At 34.4% G+C, this 22,696-nt stretch overlaps 2 protein-coding genes across 2 annotated transcripts; one reads left to right on the forward strand and one right to left on the reverse strand.

Moving 5' to 3' along the window:
- Positions 1 to 5,509: 5,509 nt before the first annotated feature.
- On the reverse strand, positions 5,510 to 17,931 carry LOC124541870 (breast cancer type 2 susceptibility protein). The gene is given in 9 exon segments (XM_047119778.1): positions 5,510 to 6,638; positions 7,226 to 7,322; positions 8,249 to 8,438; positions 9,563 to 9,664; positions 10,271 to 10,377; positions 10,788 to 10,995; positions 12,205 to 12,385; positions 13,409 to 17,061; positions 17,578 to 17,931. Coding segments are annotated over 9 exon segments (5,931 nt in total). The 5' UTR covers positions 17,842 to 17,931.
- Positions 17,932 to 18,403: 472 nt separating this feature from the next.
- On the forward strand, positions 18,404 to 20,309 carry LOC124541917 (enhancer of rudimentary homolog). The gene is made up of 3 exons (XM_047119848.1): positions 18,404 to 18,561; positions 18,634 to 18,819; positions 19,873 to 20,309. Exons 1-3 carry the CDS (start codon positions 18,559 to 18,561, stop codon positions 19,993 to 19,995), a joined length of 312 nt encoding a protein of 103 aa, XP_046975804.1. The 5' UTR covers positions 18,404 to 18,558; the 3' UTR covers positions 19,996 to 20,309.
- The last annotated feature ends 2,387 nt before the right edge of the window (positions 20,310 to 22,696 follow it).

A 22,696-nucleotide genomic window follows, 5' to 3' on the forward strand; every position in this document is an offset into this window, starting at 1 on the left:
GCCACCAACCTTGGGAACTAAGATGTTATGTCCCTTGTGCCTGTAGTTACACTGGCTCATTCACCCTTCAGACCGGCACACAACTATACTGAGTACTGCTATTTGGCGGTAGAATAACTGATGAGTGGGTGGTACCTAGTTATATATAATCCTTCAAACAAGAAATAATTTAATTTGACTATTAGAATTTTATTTTATTTTCTCTCTGTAATGAATCAATGACGAAACCACACTAAATACAGGTGGTACGGACTGCGATTCAATCAAACAGTGATTATTCAAATCGATGGTATAAAGCACAGTTTAGCCTAAAGAAAAGACAAGATACTTTTTTACACTGATTAGAACTAGCGGTAACTTTTGTCACGGTGACTTTAAAAGTGTTTGTCATTGTCACGTCACGTTTCCCAAGTGGAGTGCGCTCATTAATAGAGACAGTGACAAAACATTTTCGAAATCGAAGTGTCATTTGGTACGATAGATTTCGAAGAGACGGTCGTTCTGTGTGAACTCGTGAGACTCAGCAGAAAAAGATTTTAATTTTCACGTGAATATCTGAATACTCTTTCAATTTTTTAACATAAAGAGCTGGTCTCTTTTCCACTTCTTCTATTAGAACATCATTATCAGTATCGTCTTCACGAATGTTTACGTTTTGAATAGATGGCGACGCCATTTGCGCGCCCCAAAGTCGGCAGTCAAAGTGCAGATAGCGCAAACTGACGACGAGAGTGACAAATTTGTCGCTAGCAGACACAAATGTCACCCAATTGTCACGTCTTGACAAGAGTGACGAAACAGTCACTGTGACAAAAATCACCCGTGCGCGCTAGTTCTTATAAGTACGACACAACTTACATGTAGCATCGGCAAATTCATTAAAACCGATTACAGCCGGTTCACACAACCAATAAAAACAGCTCCCTATCGCGCCATTCGACGCTATTCGTCGCTATAGACTCTCGCGTCAGCTCGACCCGAGACAGCGAGTGCGTGTAAAGCGACGCGTCGAATTGACGAATATGTTCGTTCATACGATATTACAAGTTATTACGTTTGTGCAAAGATGACATTCACATAAGAAATAAATATTGATAATTTGGGACAGCGTACTCAATTCGGATGTGATCGGTTTTATGAATATTGCCGATGCGACATCTACAGTCAGTCTGGGTAACTTTGGCCTTCAGTAAAACATTGGCCCACACTTAAACACTGCCAGGTTTAATTGATTTACCGCTACAAGGCATAGAATATGTATTTAATTTTTTATTTATTATATTCTTTAGCTATCTTCGTAAATGTTCACATTTATAACTTGACAAGTGTCATATTGACATTTCGTGTACAGACCAAAAAAATAAAATTGTTTTTGGCGCGCGTATTTCGAACCATCGAAAAAGTTATCTCATGCGAGTGAAATAAATTATTTCCTGCGAGTTACTGACTTTGATCCCATTATTTTATGTTTCACTGAGGAGATGTAAGTATTTTTTTGGTCATTTATTCAGTATTTCGGCGGAAATTTCACATTTTCGTTGGAACAAAATATTTTCACAGTAAAACTGGGTAACTTTGACCCGGGCCAATGTTACCCAAAAATTTCATAAATGTATTGTTGATGTTGCCAATTATTTGTTTTTCGTTCGCAGTGCGAAATTATGGCACGAAAAAAGCCTTGCCCGAAAGCAGGAACTAGACAGTACGGTACTAAGACAAGATATACTGAAGAGAGCCTGAGAGAATGCTTAAAAAAAATAAAAGAATGTGTATTGACCCAAAGAGCTGCAGCAAAACTTTACGGTATCCCAAGGAGCACAATTAAAAATAAATTAAAAGAAAAACACACAAAAGATGTGGGTAGACCGCCAACTTTAACTGAAGTTGAAGAGAATGCAATCGTATCACATGCAATAGCGTTAGCTGACCTAGGGATCCCTGTCGGTATGCAAGACGTCAGAGTAATTGTAAAAAAATACTTGGATGACGAACAACGCAAAGTCAGTACATTTAAAGACAATTTACCTGGATGGGAATGGGGAAAACTGTTTCTAGAACGTCACCCTAGCATCAAAGTCAAAGTTGCACACAACATTAGCTGCAAAAGGGCCCAAGTCAATAAAGAAATCATAGAGGAATACTTCAATAACTTGCAACAGGAAATTAGGGATGTTCCACCAGAAAACATATTTAACTTCGATGAAACTGGATTTCATGATAATCCCAAGAAAGCAAAACTTTTATTCCGGCGCCAATGTCGAAACCCCGAAATAATAAGAAATGCCACTAAGTCATGTTTTACAGTCATGTTTTGCTGCAATGGCATTGGAGAATTTGTTCCTCCATTCATAATATATAAAGCCAAACAGAGATGGTCGCACTGGCTTCTTGGAGGGCCACCCAATTCAAGAATGGCAGTCACAAAATCTGGCTGGATTGACAGTGAGTCATTTGACGTGTGGTTTGAGATGCAGTTACTTCCTATTTTGAAGAAAAAACCGGGAAAGAAGGTTGTGATTGGTGACAACCTTAGTTCTCATATCAGTATTAGAACTTTAAAACTATGTGCCGAGAACGACATTAAATTTATTTGCCTCGTACCAAACAGTACGTTGGCGCGAAGTTTTGAGTAAATGGCGTCAAACCAAGCGCGGAAAGATTCAAAATGCACTTCCAAAAGAAGTGTTTGCATCTTTATTGAAAAAAACGTTAGAGGTGGGAAAAGACACTGAAGCACAAAACGCAAAAGCTGGTTTTAAGTCATGTGGTGTTTGTCCATTCAACAAAGAAGTAGTTTTAAAGAAAATACCGGACTATGCCAAACCAATTCAAGAAATTCAAGAATCAATTGGAGAATCTTTTAAGAATTTTATACAGGAAATACGAGATAATGATTTGGGGGTAAAGCAGAGGAAAAAATTCCAGATTCCTGTGGTAGCTGGTAAAAGTATATCTGTAGAAGAAGTGGAAAAATTCTATGAAGAGCGTCAAAGATCGGATTCTCAGAAAAAAGAAAAGAAAGACCATGAAACAGCTGTGAAAAAGAGAGGCCGACCTGTCGGATCTAAAAACAAAGGGAAGAAGGAAGGAAAGAAGGTACCGGAAAGCTATGATATAATCCATGAAGATGCAGAAGAAGTTAGAAACCCGAAGACAGATGCTGTTTTATTAACTCCGACAATTATCAGTCCATCGCAAGCTGTGTCGTTGTCACCTTTACCGTCACATGAAATAGTACAAGTTGAAGCTGAAATTCACCGCGAGAAGACACCGAGCATTCTAGAACAAAATGAAATATTAGATTACACAGATGTTGCTAATAATGTAGACATTCCCATGGACATTGATCCAGAATCTACGATTGAAAATTATTATGTTAATTGGGATACACAACCAAATGTTAGTCATGAAATTTCAAGGGATGAAATAGTTGTAAAAACGAATAAGCCTGATAATAAAGCCGAGAAACAAAGTAAAAAGAAGGCAATCAAAGATACAACCAATTAAACAGGTCAACAGGGCAATGAATCTTTTTGTATTGTGAGTTACGAAGAGTGTCTGTTTCCTGGTAAGGTCATCAAGGGCCTGGGACAGAACCTAAAGATTTCCGTAATGCAAAAAGCTTCAGATGGGTGGAAATGGCCATCTAAACCTGATTTTCTGAATTGTAACAAAAAAGATGTTGTGAAGTATTTAGATCATGAGCAAATAGTTGTGAAAAGGGGTTACTACGAAATACATGATGACTTTTATACATGGAATGGGGAAATTAACCTATAAGTTTCAGCATCTTTCACAACTACTTTCTTATGTTATTTCCTGTTGATTAAGGTATTTGTTTTCTCCTGTTGCTAAGATATTGTATTTCTAATTTTAGATTTAGGTTGATTTAAGCACAATTTATTTATTTTTTATTAAAAAACCTTGTTTCTCAAGGGTCAGTAAAAAAATACACTTATGTACATTTTTTAGTTAATTTTATGGCAACCCTAACCTTTCTGTTATGTTTTTATTGTCTATGGCGTAAGTTTGCTTCTTCCTAGCTCTAAATTACGAGGTTAAAGTTACCCATAATCCTGAAATTAAAACATACGTAGTGAAATCCAGATCCAGACATACATGGTACAAAGTTACCCAAGTATCCGCAAAACTTTGGCCCAGCCTAAAATCGCAAAATTTTCCTTGCCTGCATTTAACAAAAATCAAAATCGGTTGCAAATTTTACACAGCAATGGTTCAATCCCACTGATATTATATTACTTGGAGAGCAGTATACAAATTAAACCGATTATTTTCTACAAAAAGTGTCCTGACTGGGCTAAAGTTACCCCGAGTGACGTTAAGTTATGTCGTACTTTACCTATAATCTGTTTATCTAAGATCCGGTAATCTCAGCCTGCTGAGAACGAATCCTTACGAATACAGTTATGAAAAAAAAAACAATCAATTAATAATTTTATTAACAACTTTCATACCTATACATTTAAAAAACAACAAATATCTTTAAAAATACAATAGTTTTCGTATACATGTAATCAATAACAACCTTAAAATTAATTAGTAAAGCTTAATATGGCGCTTTTTGTTATATACAAAGCAGATAACTACCATAAAGTCGAATTTTACTTGCCATAGCTATTTTTAAAGACTGGCAATCTTCACGGATAATAATATAATAAGGTACAGTATTGAAACACTATTTCCTAACTCTTATATTAGGTGGCACTGCGACCTTAGATCACATAGCCTTATGCCTTATATCTACGATGTAGTTGAGGATATATTATTAATACTGTCAGATTTAGAAATAATGTTAGTCAAAGATCCAGGAAATAATGACCTTCCTACTAATATGGAGGAGCTGCGATGGCCGTGTGGTTAGAACGCGTGCATCTTAACCGATGATTGCGGGTTCAAGCCCAGGCAAGCACCGCTATATATATGTGCTTAATTTGTGTTTATGATTCATCTCGTGCTTGACGGTGAAGGAAAACATCGTGAGGAAGCCCGCATGTGTCTAATTTCATCGAAATTCTGCCACATGTGCATTCCACCAACCCGCATTGGAACAGTGTGGTGGAATATGTTAGCCCAGCATTGGGAAATTTACGGGCTGTTACGTTACTTTACTTATTACTAATATTATAAATGCGAAAGTTGGTGAGGATGGATGTTCGTATTTTTGTTACTCCTTCACGAAAAACTACTGAACGGATTTGGATGAAATTTTACAGTAACATAGGTTATACACCAGAATAACACATAGGCTACATTTTATAACAACTTTATGTAATTTGTTCATAATATACGATACATATCTAGTACGTTAGTATTACATAATGCTCCACATGTGGCAGAATTTCGATGAAATTGGACACATGCAGGTTTCCTCATGATGTTTTCCTTCACCGCCGAGCACGAGATGAATTATAAACACAAATTAAGCACATATATATAGTGGTTCTTGCCTGGGTTTGAACCCGCAATCAGCGGTTAAGATGCACGCGTTCTAAGCACTGGGACATCTTAGCTCACGAGTTCTAACAACAGGATAATCTCGATATGACAATATAAAAACTCTTATTACATATATGAAGTTTCACTCCAGACTTAAAGGTGGACTACAGTCAAATTCCTCAGCGAAGGGATCCGTAGTGTTACCATCTTCATCGACAAAGTTTAATTTCACCGGATGTATGCACTTAACGTAAGTTCTGTTCATTAACACTGGACTAGAATTAATTCCCATGTTTTCGGGTAATTTTTTATCACTGGCAACATTGATTGAAATGTCACTTTTTGTAATGAGAGGACTCTTGTAAGGTTTTATTGAGTTGGATTTGTTTATTATATGTATTGATGTTAAGGGCGGGGGTTCACCGTACATTTTGAGTTTAGCAATTTTCTCGTTTACTTTTCTTTTCCTCGCAAGCTCTTTAGGAGACAAGTCTTGTGTATCCTTTTGTTTAAAAGTAGACTCAAAGTCTAAGCCGCTAAGGTTCAAATTGATATCTACCTTTTGAGCGAGTGGGGACTCAATGAACAATCTATTCTTAGATACATTATAATCACTATTATTTAACCTGTACGGCGTAACATTTTCAGTATTGCCATATTTCAAATTAATAAAATTATTTTTAATAGCAACACAATCGTTCATAAACTTTTTCTTGTCAATATTAACGAATTTCTTCGTCAGATCGTCTGTCATTTTCCGGATAAAATCGATTTTACAAGTTCTCGTGAAATGTGACAACTCCGTTGCTCTGTACTGTGCGATTTCTTTCCTAGTGTTGCCAGTTCGCTTCTGTAAATTTAAACACGCTACAATCTGACCTGTGTCTAAAATATTTTCGAAGCCAAACTTTTTGATGCCTCCCCAGAAATTTATCGATATTATATTTTTGCTTTCGTCAGTTAAATATATATTTTGAAAGTGGTTTGTCTGTGGTTCGATTAAAAATATCAAACCGAACGTGTCTATTTCGTTATTATCTGTAGTCGTTGTGTGTTGGAGGTCCTTTATGGGAAGGCATTTTCTTCTTAGGGTATCTGTGTATATTTTCGTTTTATTTTGATTGAATTTTGATGGTTGGAATATGGATTGTCTACCAGCTGATATTTGAACCTCGGAAAATCTGAAACAAAATGGAAAACATACAATTTTAAATAAAATAATCAAAGAGTGAGTTCAAATACAGGAGCAAGGGATTGTATATAGAAGTACAAACAAAACTATTTCATTTTAATTTAATGGCATACACAGTTAGGCTAACGCGACAGTAGGTCAATTTACCAGCAGGTAAGTGGTCACCACCATCCTTATTGATTAGCACTGTGTTATTATTACAACAACAACAACAGCCTGTAAATTCCCACTGCTGGGCTAAAGGCCTCCTCTCCCTTCGAGGAGAAGGCTTGGAACATATTCCACCACGCTGTTCCAATGCGGGTTGGTGGAATACACATGTGGCAGAATTTCGATGAAATTAGACACATGCAGGTATCCTCACGATGTTTTCTTTCACCGCTGAGCATGATATGAATTATAAACACAAATTAAGCACATATATATAGTGGTGTTTGTCTGGGTTTGAACCCGCAATCATCGGTTAAGATGCACGCGTTCTAACCACTGGGCCATCTCTGTGTTATTAACCTAAACCCTAATGTAAGTAATATTATCAATTCTTTAATACAAGAAGCAACGAGCAAGTATAGTTACCTCACAGCGGTGGGGACCACATTGTATACATCAAGCCACGCCCCCTCGGCTATGAGGTCCAGTACGCACTCGTTAGGTCTCCAAACTGTTATCATTGCTGAAACCAAATTAAATTACAGAATATAACATTATATACACAGATAATATATAAGAAAAGAGTAACTACTGAGTTTCTTGTCGGTTCTTCTCGGTAGAATTTAGATTCCCAAATTGGTAGCTTCACTTAATATAATTGTTAAATGACTTTGATTCAAATGTGCTTGTAAAAGCTTACTTGAAATATAGGTTGGCGGACGAGTGTATGGGCCACCTGATGGTAAGTGGTCACCATCACTCATAGACAACGACGCTGTAAGAAATATTTATCGTTTCTCACATTAAACCAATGCACCACCAAACTTGGGAGCTAAGATGTAGCGTCGGCAAAATCCGTAAAACCGATCACTGCCGATTCACACAACCAACAGAAACAGCTCCCTATCGCGCCACTCGACGCCATTCGTCGCTATAGACTCTCGCGTCAGCTCGACCCGAGACAGCGAGCGCGTGTAAAGCGACGCGTCGAATTGAATATATTAGGTCATACGATATTACAAGTTATTGCGTTTGTGTAAAGATCATATTCACATGAGAAATAAATATTGATAATTTGGGACAGCGTACTCAATTCGGATGTGATCGGTTTTACGAATTTTGCCGATGTGACATCTAAGTTGTGTCGTACTATAACAACAAATAAACTTTGCCATTTATAATATTAGTTAGCATACGTTGATGATGCAATGAGTTAATGAGTTTATGATGGATAGCACACCTTGGGAATGAAACGATCGCCTCCTGGCTATTTCAATTCATATTAAATTGTTTATATAATATATGAGACAAAAAAAAAACCGCTGAGTTTCTTTCGCCGGTTCTTCTCAGGTCAGGGTATTTTCTTTCCGAACCGGTGGTAGTTTCAATTGACCATCAATAAGAAAGTGTAATGCTTCTATATTGAATAAAGCTATTGGAGTTTGATACCTTGTGATATAAAGTCATTGTGAACATCAGCAACCCTCATCTTCAGCAAGGGCACCACATTCCTGGTCACATCCAACCCTCGCTTCTTCACCATATCCTGTACCTTCGCCTGTAAGTCCTGAATCAATTTCTCGCGCTTTTTCATCGCGTGCTCTTCCAGACGATGGGTTTGGGATTCTGTCAGGTTGACCTTGAATATCAAATTATTGTTTCTATTAGAAAAACTTATCAATAAATATCATGGTGGGGATCATGATCTTGTTCTCCTGACTGATATCAATCACAGCGATCATGCTCATAGAAAACTATGTTCCCATATTACATTCCACAATAGGGTACTTTCCGTGAATGAAAGAATTAATTATAAAATTTGATAAAAATAAAATATATGTGTAGAAATATACTTAATTATTTTTGTTGAATCATAAAAGGGCTTTATTATTTTAAAATCAAAAGTCACGTGACTTAAAACAGGAGCCGCCATTGTATCACGTCAGATTGGCAAAAACTGTCATTTCAGTGACATCTGGCACTGATAAACAACTTTTCCTAAGTAATATTTAGTATTTGTACATTACACTCGAGAGTTATATAATTATAATTCATTATTATCCCAAGAAACATCAAATAATTATATCTGTTAACGTTGAACGTGAAAACACAACTGTTGTTTTTGTCAATGTGACGTCATAAAAATGACTGACGGCAATTTTACGGATGTAAAAGAGGTTTAAATTTTCTGAAATATTTTGAGCTATATAAAAATTATAAGGAATATCAGCATTTTGAAGGATTTTTCTAAACATTGCAAAATACCCTATTGTGTTCAGTCGCAGGCGCAGACAAATAGTTTTACGTTCTTTCCAAAGACCGAATGCGACAAGACAGTCGACTTCTACTCTTGACACTGCTATAAATAAAATAAATAAATATGAGACAACATCACATACATTACTCTGATCCCAATGTTAGTAGCTAAAGCACTTGTGTTATGGAAATCGGAAGAAACGACGTCACAAACACCCAGACCCGAGACAACATAGAAAACTAATGATAATCTACATCGACTCGGCCGTGAATCGAACCGGGGACCTCAGAGTGGCGTACCCACGAAAACCACATACCACTCGACCATGGAGGTCGTCAAAGGTGGAGGTGCTATATATATGTATAATTTCTAGACCTATAACGTTTTTGTTCCGACCCGAGGTCAACCTGTGACCTCAGATTCTTTGACTTTGTGAACATTTAAATAGGGCTGAGGATCAGATCAAGAGATTTGTTATCGCTCAACAACATCTACAGTTGCCTTACCTTAAATCCTGATAAATCTTTGCTTCTCTTCATGAGTCTGCATATTTGAGAACCAGTGTCCAACCCCTTCTCCGAATCGAAGCCCTCCGAATCTTCAGATTCCTGTTTACATATTTAAACTACTAATAATGTAAGACTCCCGAGCACTAAGTTGGAACTGTGATCATCAAATTAAGCACCAGCCAACTGAATCTAACATGACCTTGTTTTTATAGTTACACTAGCTCACTGGCATACATTGGTGTAATGCTATTTCTTTACGTAAGCCACCAACATTACGGCACAACTTAGATGTAGCATCGGCCAATGCAATAAAACCGATTACTGCCGATTTACACAACCAACAGAAACAGCTCCCTATCGCGCCACTCGACGCTATTCGTCGCTATAGACTCTCGCGTCAGCTCGACCCGAGACAGCGAGTGCGTGTAAAGCGACGCGACAAATTGAATATATTAGGTCGTATGATATTACAAGTTATTACGTTTGTGCAAAGATCATATTCACATGAGAAATAAATATTGATAATTTGGGACGGCGTACTTAATTCGGGTGTGATCGGTTTTACGAATTTTGCCGATGTGATCTAAGTTGTATCGTTCTACAAAAGTATTTCGTTCCAAAAATTATGAAGCAAAATGATTGAAAATCCAAGTTTTGTATATTTTCCTTTATCTATTAAAATGAACCACAAAATATTCTCCTCACCTGTTCACCCATTTTCTCTATCTCATCATACAACTTCTCAATCTGATTCTGTCTGTCCGTTTCGTGTTTCATCTGCTGGAGATGCTCCAAGCGTTCAGAACGAGTAACTGCAATTATTATATAAAAGTAAATACACTATAGTCGAGATGGCCCAGTGTTTAGAACGCGTGCATCTTAACCGATGATGGCGGGTTCAAACCCAGGCAAGCACCACTGATTCATGTGCTTAATTTGTCTTTATAATTCATCTCGTGCTCAGCGGTGAAGGAAAACATCGTGAGGAAACCTGCGTGTGACAAATTTCATAGAAATTCTGCCACATGTGTATTCCACCAACCCGCATTGGAACAGCGTTGAGGAATATCTTCCAAACCTTCTCCTCAAGGGGAGAGGAGGCCTTTAGCCCAGCAGTGGGAATTTACAGGCTGTTGTTGTTGTGAAATACACTATTCATGACTTTTACACATATTCATCATTACTCAAGAGCAATTTCAAAATAAATAATAATAATAGTCACCAGTGCTGCCATCCGCAAACTTCTCGATATAAAGCGTAGGATACACTCTGGTCACGAAGACTCGGACCCGCGAAATTTTCCCGCCCTCCGGCCTGACGGCTGACAGGCGAGCCAAGATGGCGCCGTTACCATGGAAACCGAGCCTCGCGTCCCATTTAGCGCGCCGCGTCGAATTGCCGGATATCTTGAGACGTATCGACGATGTGTCCTAAAATTATAAAAACAAAGAATAATTTAAGTAACGATTTATTGTAATAATTGATAAAAATACACGGTGGCTTAGGAAAACACTAGAATTTGGCGAAATAATTTTAGCAGATGTTTATACAAGTCATACCCTCTATCTTAAGAGGAATATGAGAAATTAGGTGTCAGAACAAAAAAAATGTCAATATTGCTCATATAAAGAATATATATGAAGTCATATATTAATTTTTTTGTATCATACGCGATACCATTGGTCGACATCCGAAATAATCAATCATATTTAGATAACGAATTAACGATTTTAGTTCTTATCCAATCTTTTATATCTTAAATATAGAATATATATTGTTGGAATAAGCAAGCTACATCTGCGTCAAGTCACACAACCTCCCTTAAAAAAAGAAAGGCGGGAAATTTGCGGCTGACACATTGGGATCGCCATTAAGATTATAAGTGTGTAATATGGATTATTGATGGTTATTTGTGTTGTTTACTAAATGGTTTTCTTTTGTTGTAGGTTGATTGTTAATGTAAATTAAAGATCGGGTTATAAAAATAAAATTAAATGCCAATCTAAGCTCTCGTCATTGTTACTCCATCGATTTAAATAGTTTACTATGTTTTTTCCTGGCCGATTTCAGTTACGGCCTGTTTTAAGGGACACTATACACATACGTAGGACATTTTAAAGAGCACAAACATTCACTTTAAATTCGCTTTTTCTAGTCAGATAAGCGATAGGAAAGAACTTAAGCGCCGGACCACCAGCTTTACCGTTTATTTGAGGCACGGAAGTCTAACTCCAAATATAACACACCGGGCTACTTCTGTGAACTTTTAGAGAGAGAATATCCCCAAAAATTACTTAACGGCACGTCTGAGATTTAAATCTAGAACCTTAGCATCTGTCGCCTTATATAAATAAATAAATAAATATGAGAAAACATACATACATTACTCTGATCCCAATGTAAGTAGCTGAAGCACTCGTGTTATGGAAATCAGAAGTAACGACGGTACCACAAACACCCAGACCCAAGACAACATAGAAAACTAATGGTAATCTACATCGACTCGGCCGAGAATCGAACCCGGGACCTCGGAGTGGCGTACCCATGAAAACCGGTGTACACACCACTCGACCACGGATATCGTCAAATAAACAGATATACCTTTAATATAAATAAAAATATCAATAAAATAATCTCACCTCCCAAGGAGACACTCCCTGCTCACAGTTCACCAACTCAGCCCCGTATATCGCCAACTTTGTGCCCACACAGATTTTCCCAGCACATATCAAGTTATCAATCAATCTGTCAGCACACGCCTTGATGCAGTACCAACCATCAGTAACTAACAGTTCTATGTTTTGCATTTGTTTGGTAACACTGTAAATTTTAAAAAGAGAATTAGAACCGAGTATAGTAGGACACAAATTAGATGTAGCATCGGAAAATGCAAAGGAATGAAATTAAAACCGATTACTGCCGATTTACACAACCAATAGAAATAGCTCCCTATCGCGCCATTCGACGCTATTCGTCGCTATAAATTCACGCGTCAGAGAAAGCAAGTGCATGTAATCTACGCGTCAAATTGACCAATATGTATATTAGGTCATATAATATTACAAGTTATTACGTTTATGCAAAGATCATATTCGCATGAGGAATAAATATGGATAATTTGGGAGAGCGTACTCAATTCGGATGTGATCGGTTTTACGAATTTTGCCGATGCGACATCTAAGTTGTGTCGTACTATAACTTTATTGAAGATTCTTTATATTTCACGTTACAGAATTTTGCTAGCAGAGGAAACATTTTGAGTAAACTTTTCTTTTTCTTAAATATGCCTCGTAAGCATGAGGCTACTCCATCCATGGTAAGTGGTAGTGGAGTCCAAACGCGAAGACGACCAGCAAGGTCAGGGAGAATGAAAGAACTATTCGCTCTCGTCATAACGAATAAAATATGCCTTTTCACGCCTCGTTTAAGAACTCAGGTTATAAGAGGAGGGGGACAGGTGTGCTAGTAGAGAATTCCATTATTTGGCGGTGCGGCATATAAAAGAATTGCGGAATTTTATCGTGCGCGATGGAATTAATGTCACGGATATAGTGAGCCAGGCCAGCACGTTTAGAATTGTGGAGAAAAGGGGAAGCAGGCGATAAAGAGAACAATTGCTCATTAGAATTTGTCGATACACCAAGCTGTATTATAGATATATATACCGGATGTTACAACGTCGCTTTTATGTTAGTACAATGCAGCTGAACTATTAGCAAATTACATGGAACATGTACTGTTGTGTACATGTTCCGTACATGTACATGTAGCTGAACATGTACATGTTACTCTAAATTTGTTTATCTTTACTTTTCGTGCCATGAAACATAAATTAGTACATACCTATCAACGTATACTTCGTTAACGTAAAATCCCAGCACTTTTAAGACCATTAATTTAGAAGCCAGCTCGTCCTTTTCCAATATCTTCCTCAACGCAGGTCTCTCAACATTAAACAGCTCTCTATTATAACGATATTTCAATTGGAGTAGAATATTTTTCACCGTGCACGTATTATTCATGCAATTCGGAAAACGAATTTCGTATGATAATAATTTCCAAATGATCAATTTCAAATGATTTTCTATCCAACCGTCAGGCACTATCTTTCTGTTTACCGACTCAATGAACTTGTTTATTATTTTATCTGTTGTCCAGATGTCACTGTCAATGTCATTTCGTTGCCCGTCAAATTTGATGTCAAGTATTTTATCAAATTTAAAGTTTAAAATAAACGGATCTACGTTTGCATTGTTTGAATAACTCAATTCAATCTCTTGTACCTTTTTAAGTTTGTATTTTTTATTTTTCTTATAATTTTCGTCAAATATGTAAGTATTTATTAGTCGTTCGGCTGTAGCATGGCTGGGTGCATTAACTTTGTTAACAGTTTGAGGCGTTTTGAATTTTCTTCTCTTTTTAGCTCTAGGACACGATAGTATCGGACTACCAGATCGCTTACTTATTGGTGACGTGTCTTTAGAAAAATCTTCTGTACATAATGTCTGTTCTAAGTTATTTATAACTTCGGTATTCATTATTTCATCAATATTTAATTGATCATTATTAATCGCATTGTCCTCTTTAATGTCTGAGTTATTTGTTTTATTTTCAGGATTACCATTAAACATTTCTTGACATAGTCTTAACGAATCTTTAGATATATTTACATGTTTTTCATTTGCAGTTTTAAGCCCAAATGTGTTAAAGTTAGTTTTATTTTCAAAAATCTTATCTTGATTAAGATCAATGTCTTCGAATAACTGTTTACTTTTTAACAATGCTTCTTTTGATATTTTAACAGTTTTATTATTACCTGTTTGAAAACCAGTAAATGCAAATTCTTTTTTCGTCTGTGTTTCGTCATATACATCAATATCTTGGAATATTTTTCTCGTCTTCGCTAGAGCGGTTTCGGAGACTTGAACTACTTTATTACTGGCTGTTTTGAATCCTTCAAAAACCGAAGCAGTTTGACGTTCACACGTTTCATTATTTTTAAATATCTCTTTAGTTTTAGTTAACGCTTTTTCTGTTATCTTAACTTGTTCATCGCTAACTTTATCAATGGAATCAAATCTATGTTTATCTTCAATAATTATATCGTCATTACCAGTGCTCGGTTCCGTATTAAATATATCTTGAAAAATGCTCTTAGTTTTAGCTTCTTCAGATATTGCAACTGCTTTGTTACTAGCAGTTTTAAATCCTTGTATTTTTGTTTTCAGATTGCAAGAAGAATCTTGATAATTATTAGATAATTTATCTCGATCTTTACTTATATCTTTAAAAACATCTTCGTTAATATTTTCTTGTGACTTAACTAGGACATGTTTTGTACTATGACTTTCCATTTTATGGCCAAAGGTATCTCTCACAGAGCTCATTTCTTCTTTATAAGATTCTTTATCGCTTTGCACCGACATTATCTCTTTGAAAATGTTCTCCGATTTAGCTAAAGCCTCTGGAGATATTTTAACTGGTTTATTACTTGCGGTTTGGAAACCGGTGAATGTAGGTATTTGTTGTTTAAGATGATTTACATTTGAATTGTCATGTGGCTTCTTAAATATTTCATTATTTATCTTAGCAGGTGGAAAAGAATTAACGAAACCAGCACGTTTATTATTAAGGTTTGTGGTATTATTTTTATTAAAAACAACTTCTGTTTGATTTTTGTTCCTATTAACTGGCGATTCATTAGTTGCAGCTAGTTTATTAAAGTTTTCGTCATCTATATTATCGAAAATATTTTTAGTTTTAGCGAGCGCCAGTTGAGATACTTCTATTCTTTTATTGGTAGCTGTTCTGAAGCCTATAAAATCTTTACTCGTTGTTGGTTGATCTACATGTGAGTCAAATTTCTCAGCGTTGGAATCACAAGGTTTTTCTAAATCACTTAAATTTATATCTTCGAAAATATTTCTTGTTTTAGCTAAACCCTGTTCTGATATTTTGATTTTCTTATCATTTGCTGTTTTGAAACCAACAAATGGTCTTTCATTAACAACTTTATTGGTAGTTTTATTATTATCAACCATTTTTACAGCATCTGTAGCTGTTTTATCTAGTGATTTGTTATCATCTTTGTCTTTATCACTGACAATGAAATTACTCTCAAACTCATTCATAATGTGTTCGTCAATATTAACCAGTTCATTTAAAAGTCCAATTTCGTCTAGTCCTGCATACATTTCACAATCTTCTGCACCATGGTTTAATTCTGTGTTATTTTTACATACATTTATAGTATTTTCTGATAATTTAACTTTTTTATTACAAGATATATCATTGGCTGCGTTAGATTTAGACATATCTGTAACTGCATCAGATTCTAATACTTCTTCAAACATTCTTTTGCTTTTCATAAGAGCCGCCTCAGATATTTTAATGTGTTTACCACTTCCTGTCTTAAAACCTAGTGGGCTTATAACATTATTATGACAATGATTTTCTTTTTGTTGTAACTTACTTTCATCATCCTTATTATCAACTTTATTGTTATTACATTTAGAGCTACTTTCAATATCTTCTACGAGTTTTGAAAGTGAAAAATCTACTTCCTGAACTTTAACATTATCTAAGATACTTTTAGCTTTACTGTATGAATCTGAATGCACTTGTATAGATTTATTGCTAGCAGTTTGAAAGCCAACATACATTGTCTTATCTAGAACATCATGTTGATTATAAAATGATGTTTCCAAGGCACAAGTCAGTGGTAACTCTTCGAAATCATTCTTAAAATTATCTTCTTCCTCACTACTAAATAGTAATTCATCTTCAATAAATGAAGTATATTTTATTTTACTTTTATTGAAATCTTTGCCGGCAACTTTATGAGATTTATTGCATATACTTAAAATGGGACTGGGTGATTTGTCCCGGTCACCCAGAACAGGCTCCGCGTGTGTTTGTATGAACAGTTCACTGTTTATAATCTGTGAATTAATCAATCTCTTCGCGACATCAAAATCAAGATTATCATTTATGACTGGAACTGCTATTGTCTCGAATTTTTCAAATGATTCCAATTTGTAAACTAAAGGTGGTGTTCTTGATTTAAGAATAGGAGAATTATTTGTTGTTATAATTAAGCTACTCGGTATAATTTCATCATGTTTATTAAGGTCGTTTATATCTAATTCTGTAATTCTTTCAGCTTCTTTATCTTTAGTAACAGCACATTTATCATTAAATCTTACACTGAGGGTATTCTGAGAATCATCACATTCTTTTCTAAGGGAACTAGTTTCATTAATTGTTTCCTTAGTTTCTAAGTCTTTGGAATTCATATCATTAGTATGTTCATTGCTGTTTTGTGAATTGACATTGTTATTGATGTTACTATCTAAATTATTAAATGAATTATCAAATTCCTGTGGCATATCTTTTTCTACATCTATTAGGGCTTCAGCGTCTTCTATAATATTGATAAGCTGTGTATCTAATACACATTGTGTTTCAAATTTACTCGACTGAATTTGTTCAGACTTCTGGAACAAATGAAACACTTTTTTAAAAATAATGATTTTATTTATTGAAATAAACATAGATATAGAAAAACTTGATTATTTTGAAATCTTAAAAAAAAAACAAATATTTACAATATATTTGAAAAATAACAGTCTTATCGGTGAGTCAGACCAAAGAAGTCAAGAATAAATAACCATAACATTCACTATTTTTTTTTTTATTATTTTATATAAAATTGGTATGCTTGCATGATAATGACATAGACCAGTTCAATCATTCCTGATATTGTCCACCACAACTGACTTAGGAAATTTAAAGGAAACTGAATTAGGAAGTTGTAATATCTCTTGTGCCTGTAACTCTCAATACTCACCCTTCACATTTGAACATGACATTGCTAAGTAATGCTGTGTTACAGCAGAATATGTGTTAAATGGTTGGACCTAACCAGGCAAGCAAAGCCCAGATACCAAGTGAAATTAAATCATTCCATTATCAACCTTTGAAAAGATTTATTTATTATAATTAAAGCTTACTTGTTCAGGTGATATCATTGTTATGGGTAGGAAATTACTCGTCTTATGCATTTCTAAATGATTTCGACTGCTACTACTTTTTCCAAAGGTGTCTGCGTTTTGAAACGCTTTTATTTGCTTCGAAATATTCAATAATACATCTTGTACTTTATATTCTTCCTTCGAGTTTTGAATGTCATTTTTATTGTCAAAGTATAAGGCCGCTGGTGTTTGTACATGTTTTTTTAAAGTATTTGCGAAAATATTAGCTTCATTACTATCCATTACAACACATAAAAATAAAAATTATTCACAATGAAATACAAAAATAATAGAATAATGCTTTGGTGTATGTCTGTCTGACTTTAAACTTAATTAATAGGTATTTTATATTGTAAACAGATGACTAAAAATTATAATATAATACGTTTCGTTATATGTTAACTTACTACCTCTACCTCATTATTAAGTTTAAATATGATAAAAACATATTTCTAAAATTAATTAATACGTCACTATTATTTCATTTTTGTATACCTAGCAATTTTATTTATACTAAATAAAAATATCGATATTACAATTTAAAAGAAAAAGCCAATTCCTTTTGACCGTATTAAACATAATTAAACGTAAAACGAACCTTAATCTAGTTACGTTCAAAAAATTTTACAATGAAAATAATTTAGATAATTTATTATAAATTAAATTGCATGGTAAACAATTTAATTGGTTATTTTCAATTTAATTTATTCATTGATATGTTTATTTTAATAAGTTTCTAATATAAGCGTAATAAGTTGCATTTTTATAGTAAACAAAAATTATCTGTAATCTGTGTACATTTGTTTTTGAACGCAGGCTTTCTGAACACCGACCAAACTCGGATTGTGATTTGTTCGTTGAAAATAGATATTTCTCGAAATACGTTAATATTATACTTAAAACTTAATCTAAAGTGTAGTGTGTTACCGATTATACATTTTGTGTACAATTTAATAAAAAATGGTGAGTACATGAGTTAAAAACATATAAATATTTGTTTGAAAAAAATGGCGCTAACTGAGGTTATAATTTTAGTCCCACACAATTTTATTGGTACAACCGGGACCTCGGCCTGAGACGAGAACGTACTCGGACTACGAGAGCGTCAATGACTGTATGGAAGGCGTCTGTAAGATCTATGAAGAACATTTGAAGAGAAGAAATCCTAATACGCCGACTATAACATATGACATATCACAGTTGTTTGACTTTGTCGATCAGGTAACGAATTAATATAATATAAACATACAACATATACACGATAGTATCGCTCATAGTTACTATGATATAATAATTATATTTTTAAGTATATCAATCATATTCAAATCACCCTCAAATGAGAATAAACATATTGTTTCTTACTTCTCAAAGAAACAAATGTTTTATATGAAAACTTGGCTGGTATTTTATTTCCTAAGCCAACTGCTTAGATCATAATGTGCACAGGTGTGTCTGTGTGCACATTATGATCATAATCCAATAGAATAGCCGTGTTTTGTTCAGATTAGTACCACGCACCTTATAACTGCCATAACCCAATCCTGTGTGGTAACTCTTGTTTTGGTCAATTTGTATACAGAATACCATCCATCACCATACCATAAAAATTCCAAAATTTTCCATTGTAATATTTTAAAGCATTTGACAGTAAAAAATATCCAAAACAAAGAATTTATTAGAAGATTACATGCCCACCTTCATTATGAAGTGATAATGTTGTTTTCAAATTAAACAATTCCAATTATAACAATTTCATGCTGTTTATATTTCCATTTTTTTATATTTAATTAAGCACAGAAATACTTTGTATAGTAACAGATTTTAAATGTCCTACTTACAAGATTTATTAACCCCTTGTACCACTAGTTACACTCACCCTTTAGCCTCCGATAAATATACTCTGCAGAATATATCATCTAATTGGTTGGTCTCAATGGCCTAATCAAGTAACAAAGGTATTGGAATAAACCCCTGAATCACCTCTGATTTGAGGAGATTTCAGCTGCAGGATATAAAGACTAGGTTATTTATTTCATAGATAATATAGTAGAAAGTTCTTAAAAGTCAGCCTTATAGATCAGCCTTATGATTAATATCACTTGTGATATGTTAACAACCAAATAACGTGTTTTATATACATTATATGATTACATTCAATATCAGATTCCGACATGTCACTCTTGTGTTCTGTGAGTGAGTTTCGAGATTTATCTTATAGAGTAGTAGTAACAATTGTAATAGTTATGTTAATATTTTTCTCTATCACTTTTCCAGCTCGCGGATCTCAGCTGTCTGGTTTATCAGAAATCAACGAACACATACGCACCGTATAACAAGGATTGGATAAAGGAAAAGATATATGTACTTCTACGTCAAGCGGCGGGTCAAAGCGACTGAACCGTAATATAGTGATTATACATTTGGTACCGTACTAATTCTTGTAAATAAAAACCTTTGGAATGATTGAGAGCACATTGAATAAAGATTTTTCTTAATTACCTTATTTGTGGAAGTGGTAGGCATCGACATGGTAACCATCTTATCATAGTGGTACCATCTGAATAGCAATAAATATGTAGTAATTAAAGTTAAGACGGTGATAACACATTGTTCCCTTATGTCATGAATTAATGTGATCCATATTCTATAACACATGCCAATAAAGAAAATATTAATTATGGACGAAAAGTCTGAAAGTATGGTCAGCAAAACAAAAACTTTTTTCTTATTTTTCGTGTAATTACAACTTGCTTCGAAAGTGGTATTTACAAGATAATACAAACAGTATATTTTAGATTTCTGTGAATGATATTGATTAATTAGTAATTTATATTGAGTGCAAACAACTTACATTATTTACGAGAAATAATATTGACCGATATATTCTCGAACTTTTTTTTCTAACCGTAAAGAGTGAAAGAGACGCGTATATTGTGTGAGTGAAACAGTACGATATCAATCGCCATTTATTAATGTTTTCTTTATCGGCTGACTACCCAAAGTGATTTGCTTGTATTTCTTTCTTATGTCAAGGTTCGCTTCCCGCCTTAATTTGCGTCAGTTAAGAATACAACAATGACTTACGGTCATATTCCTACAGATAATTAATAAATGCTTAATTTTTTTATTAATGTGCTTTCTAATATAATTTACTGATTTTGATGATGAAACTTAAAAACTAAAATTCTAATAAATTGATATTATTATAATTTGTACAATTTGTAAACAGAATAGCTTTACTTTTTAAACTATTATGAAACTTGGATAGAATTAATTTAAAAATATTTGGACGGACTCTTTACTAAGTGTTGATTTGAGTTCACTGTTTGTATTGCTTTGTTGTATTCTTAAAGCATATCTTTGGTACATTAACTGGGTTTATAAAGCCCTTTTGAATCATCATGATACAATTGGATTAAATGTAAAGCTAGCCTTGGTAACGGGAATAGTTTCTACCGGAAACAACCAGCCAAAACTTCAGTAGTTACTATCTCCACTTTGGGGATTGTTTGATGCTATAGGTTGGCGGATGAGCATATGGGTTCACCGGTAGTTAAGTGGTCACTACCGCTCAGACAGTGCCGCTTAAAGAAACATTAACCATTTCTTAAATCACCAATGCGCCAACAACCTTGGGAACTAAGATGTTATGTCTCTTATGCCTGTAGTTACACTGGCTCACTCACCCTTCAAACTGGAACACAACAATATTAAGTACTGTTGTTTGGCTAGATAGATAAATGGGATTTCACAAAGCCCTACCACCGAGAATCTATTGTACAAATTATAATTATATACTCCTGCTATATAAATAGATACTTATAAAAACTTTTGCTGTGTTACACGAAATATGTAAAAATGTCTAAAATAATCTTAACGCAATGAATCTTTAACGTTATCATTCTTCAGTCTCGTAATGCATATGTCGCTGTATTTTGTTGTTTAGTAAGTAAATATACGGAACCTAAGGTGTGAACACACTATACGAGTGCGTTTGTGTGTGTGACTTTGTTTTGTATTCAAACGCTTTTAATTTGAAAAGATCAATGATTATCTTACATTGACTTCGAATGTGTTCTTGGAATAACTCAAATTGATTACAGGTTTCATCATATTAATCTAATGGGCTATTTGACTGTTTTAAAATCCATTTTATATTATTTAGTACAGGTTAAGGCACCAAATGAAAGTTTTTTTTTTATATCTAGTACAAATTTGCTGAATAATAACAAATTAAAAATTCATATATAAATAGAGCGCGGAAACGCTACTTGGATAATGTGGCTCTGAAATGGGGTCGGTCACGTCACTTGCCTGTATTGTAATCAGAGTAACCGATCACATATAACCCACATACCCACAATCGAGGTTAACAAGCTAGTGACGTCATCTTAAATCCGTCCAATCATGTTTATTGAATAAATTAATCATTATTTTCAACTTTCGTTAATATATAACCATTTTCATACTAATAATACGGTTTACGGTTTAAATATATATTGATCACAATAATTGATACTTTATTTTTCGCATTGTCAAATAGTCTGTTGTTGATATGAAGACAATATCACCTAATTATTCAGAGACATTGTAAATATTTAATAAACACCGGCAGACTTATATCTTGACATTATAGGTTGAAAAATGGCTATTTCAATGGGAGAACGACTAAAGTGACCATGAAAGTGACGTCATTGGCTTGGATTTTATTCGATGGTATTAGTAGTTGATTCTGAAACTCAATAAAGATACTCTTACTATTTAATTATGCTTATTTAAACGCTGCGATTAATTCCCTTATTAGTACAACTGAATGCCATTAAACAATGATTGATTTTTCGTGGTTTCGTAAATATTGGCATTTTGAATATTACTAAAGTAATCAGATGTTTTAAGTTAAGTGGTTTTAAGTAGTTCAGTGACGATTGCAAGAATACATTTAAACAGTGGAATTATTGGGAAGTCGTAAGCAATATGTACATCTAAAGGTTTGTTTAACTTTAGTCCTTCTGCCATTGAATTGCTGTCAGTCGATCTTAAATGGATAAATAAATCCAGACTTGACGAAAGAAGCATCATCAGACGTACCGCATGTCTG

The sequence above is a fragment of the Vanessa cardui genome, chromosome 29, assembly GCF_905220365.1.
Source record: "Vanessa cardui chromosome 29, ilVanCard2.1, whole genome shotgun sequence".
In the NCBI taxonomy this organism is placed as follows: Eukaryota; Metazoa; Arthropoda; class Insecta; order Lepidoptera; family Nymphalidae; genus Vanessa; species Vanessa cardui.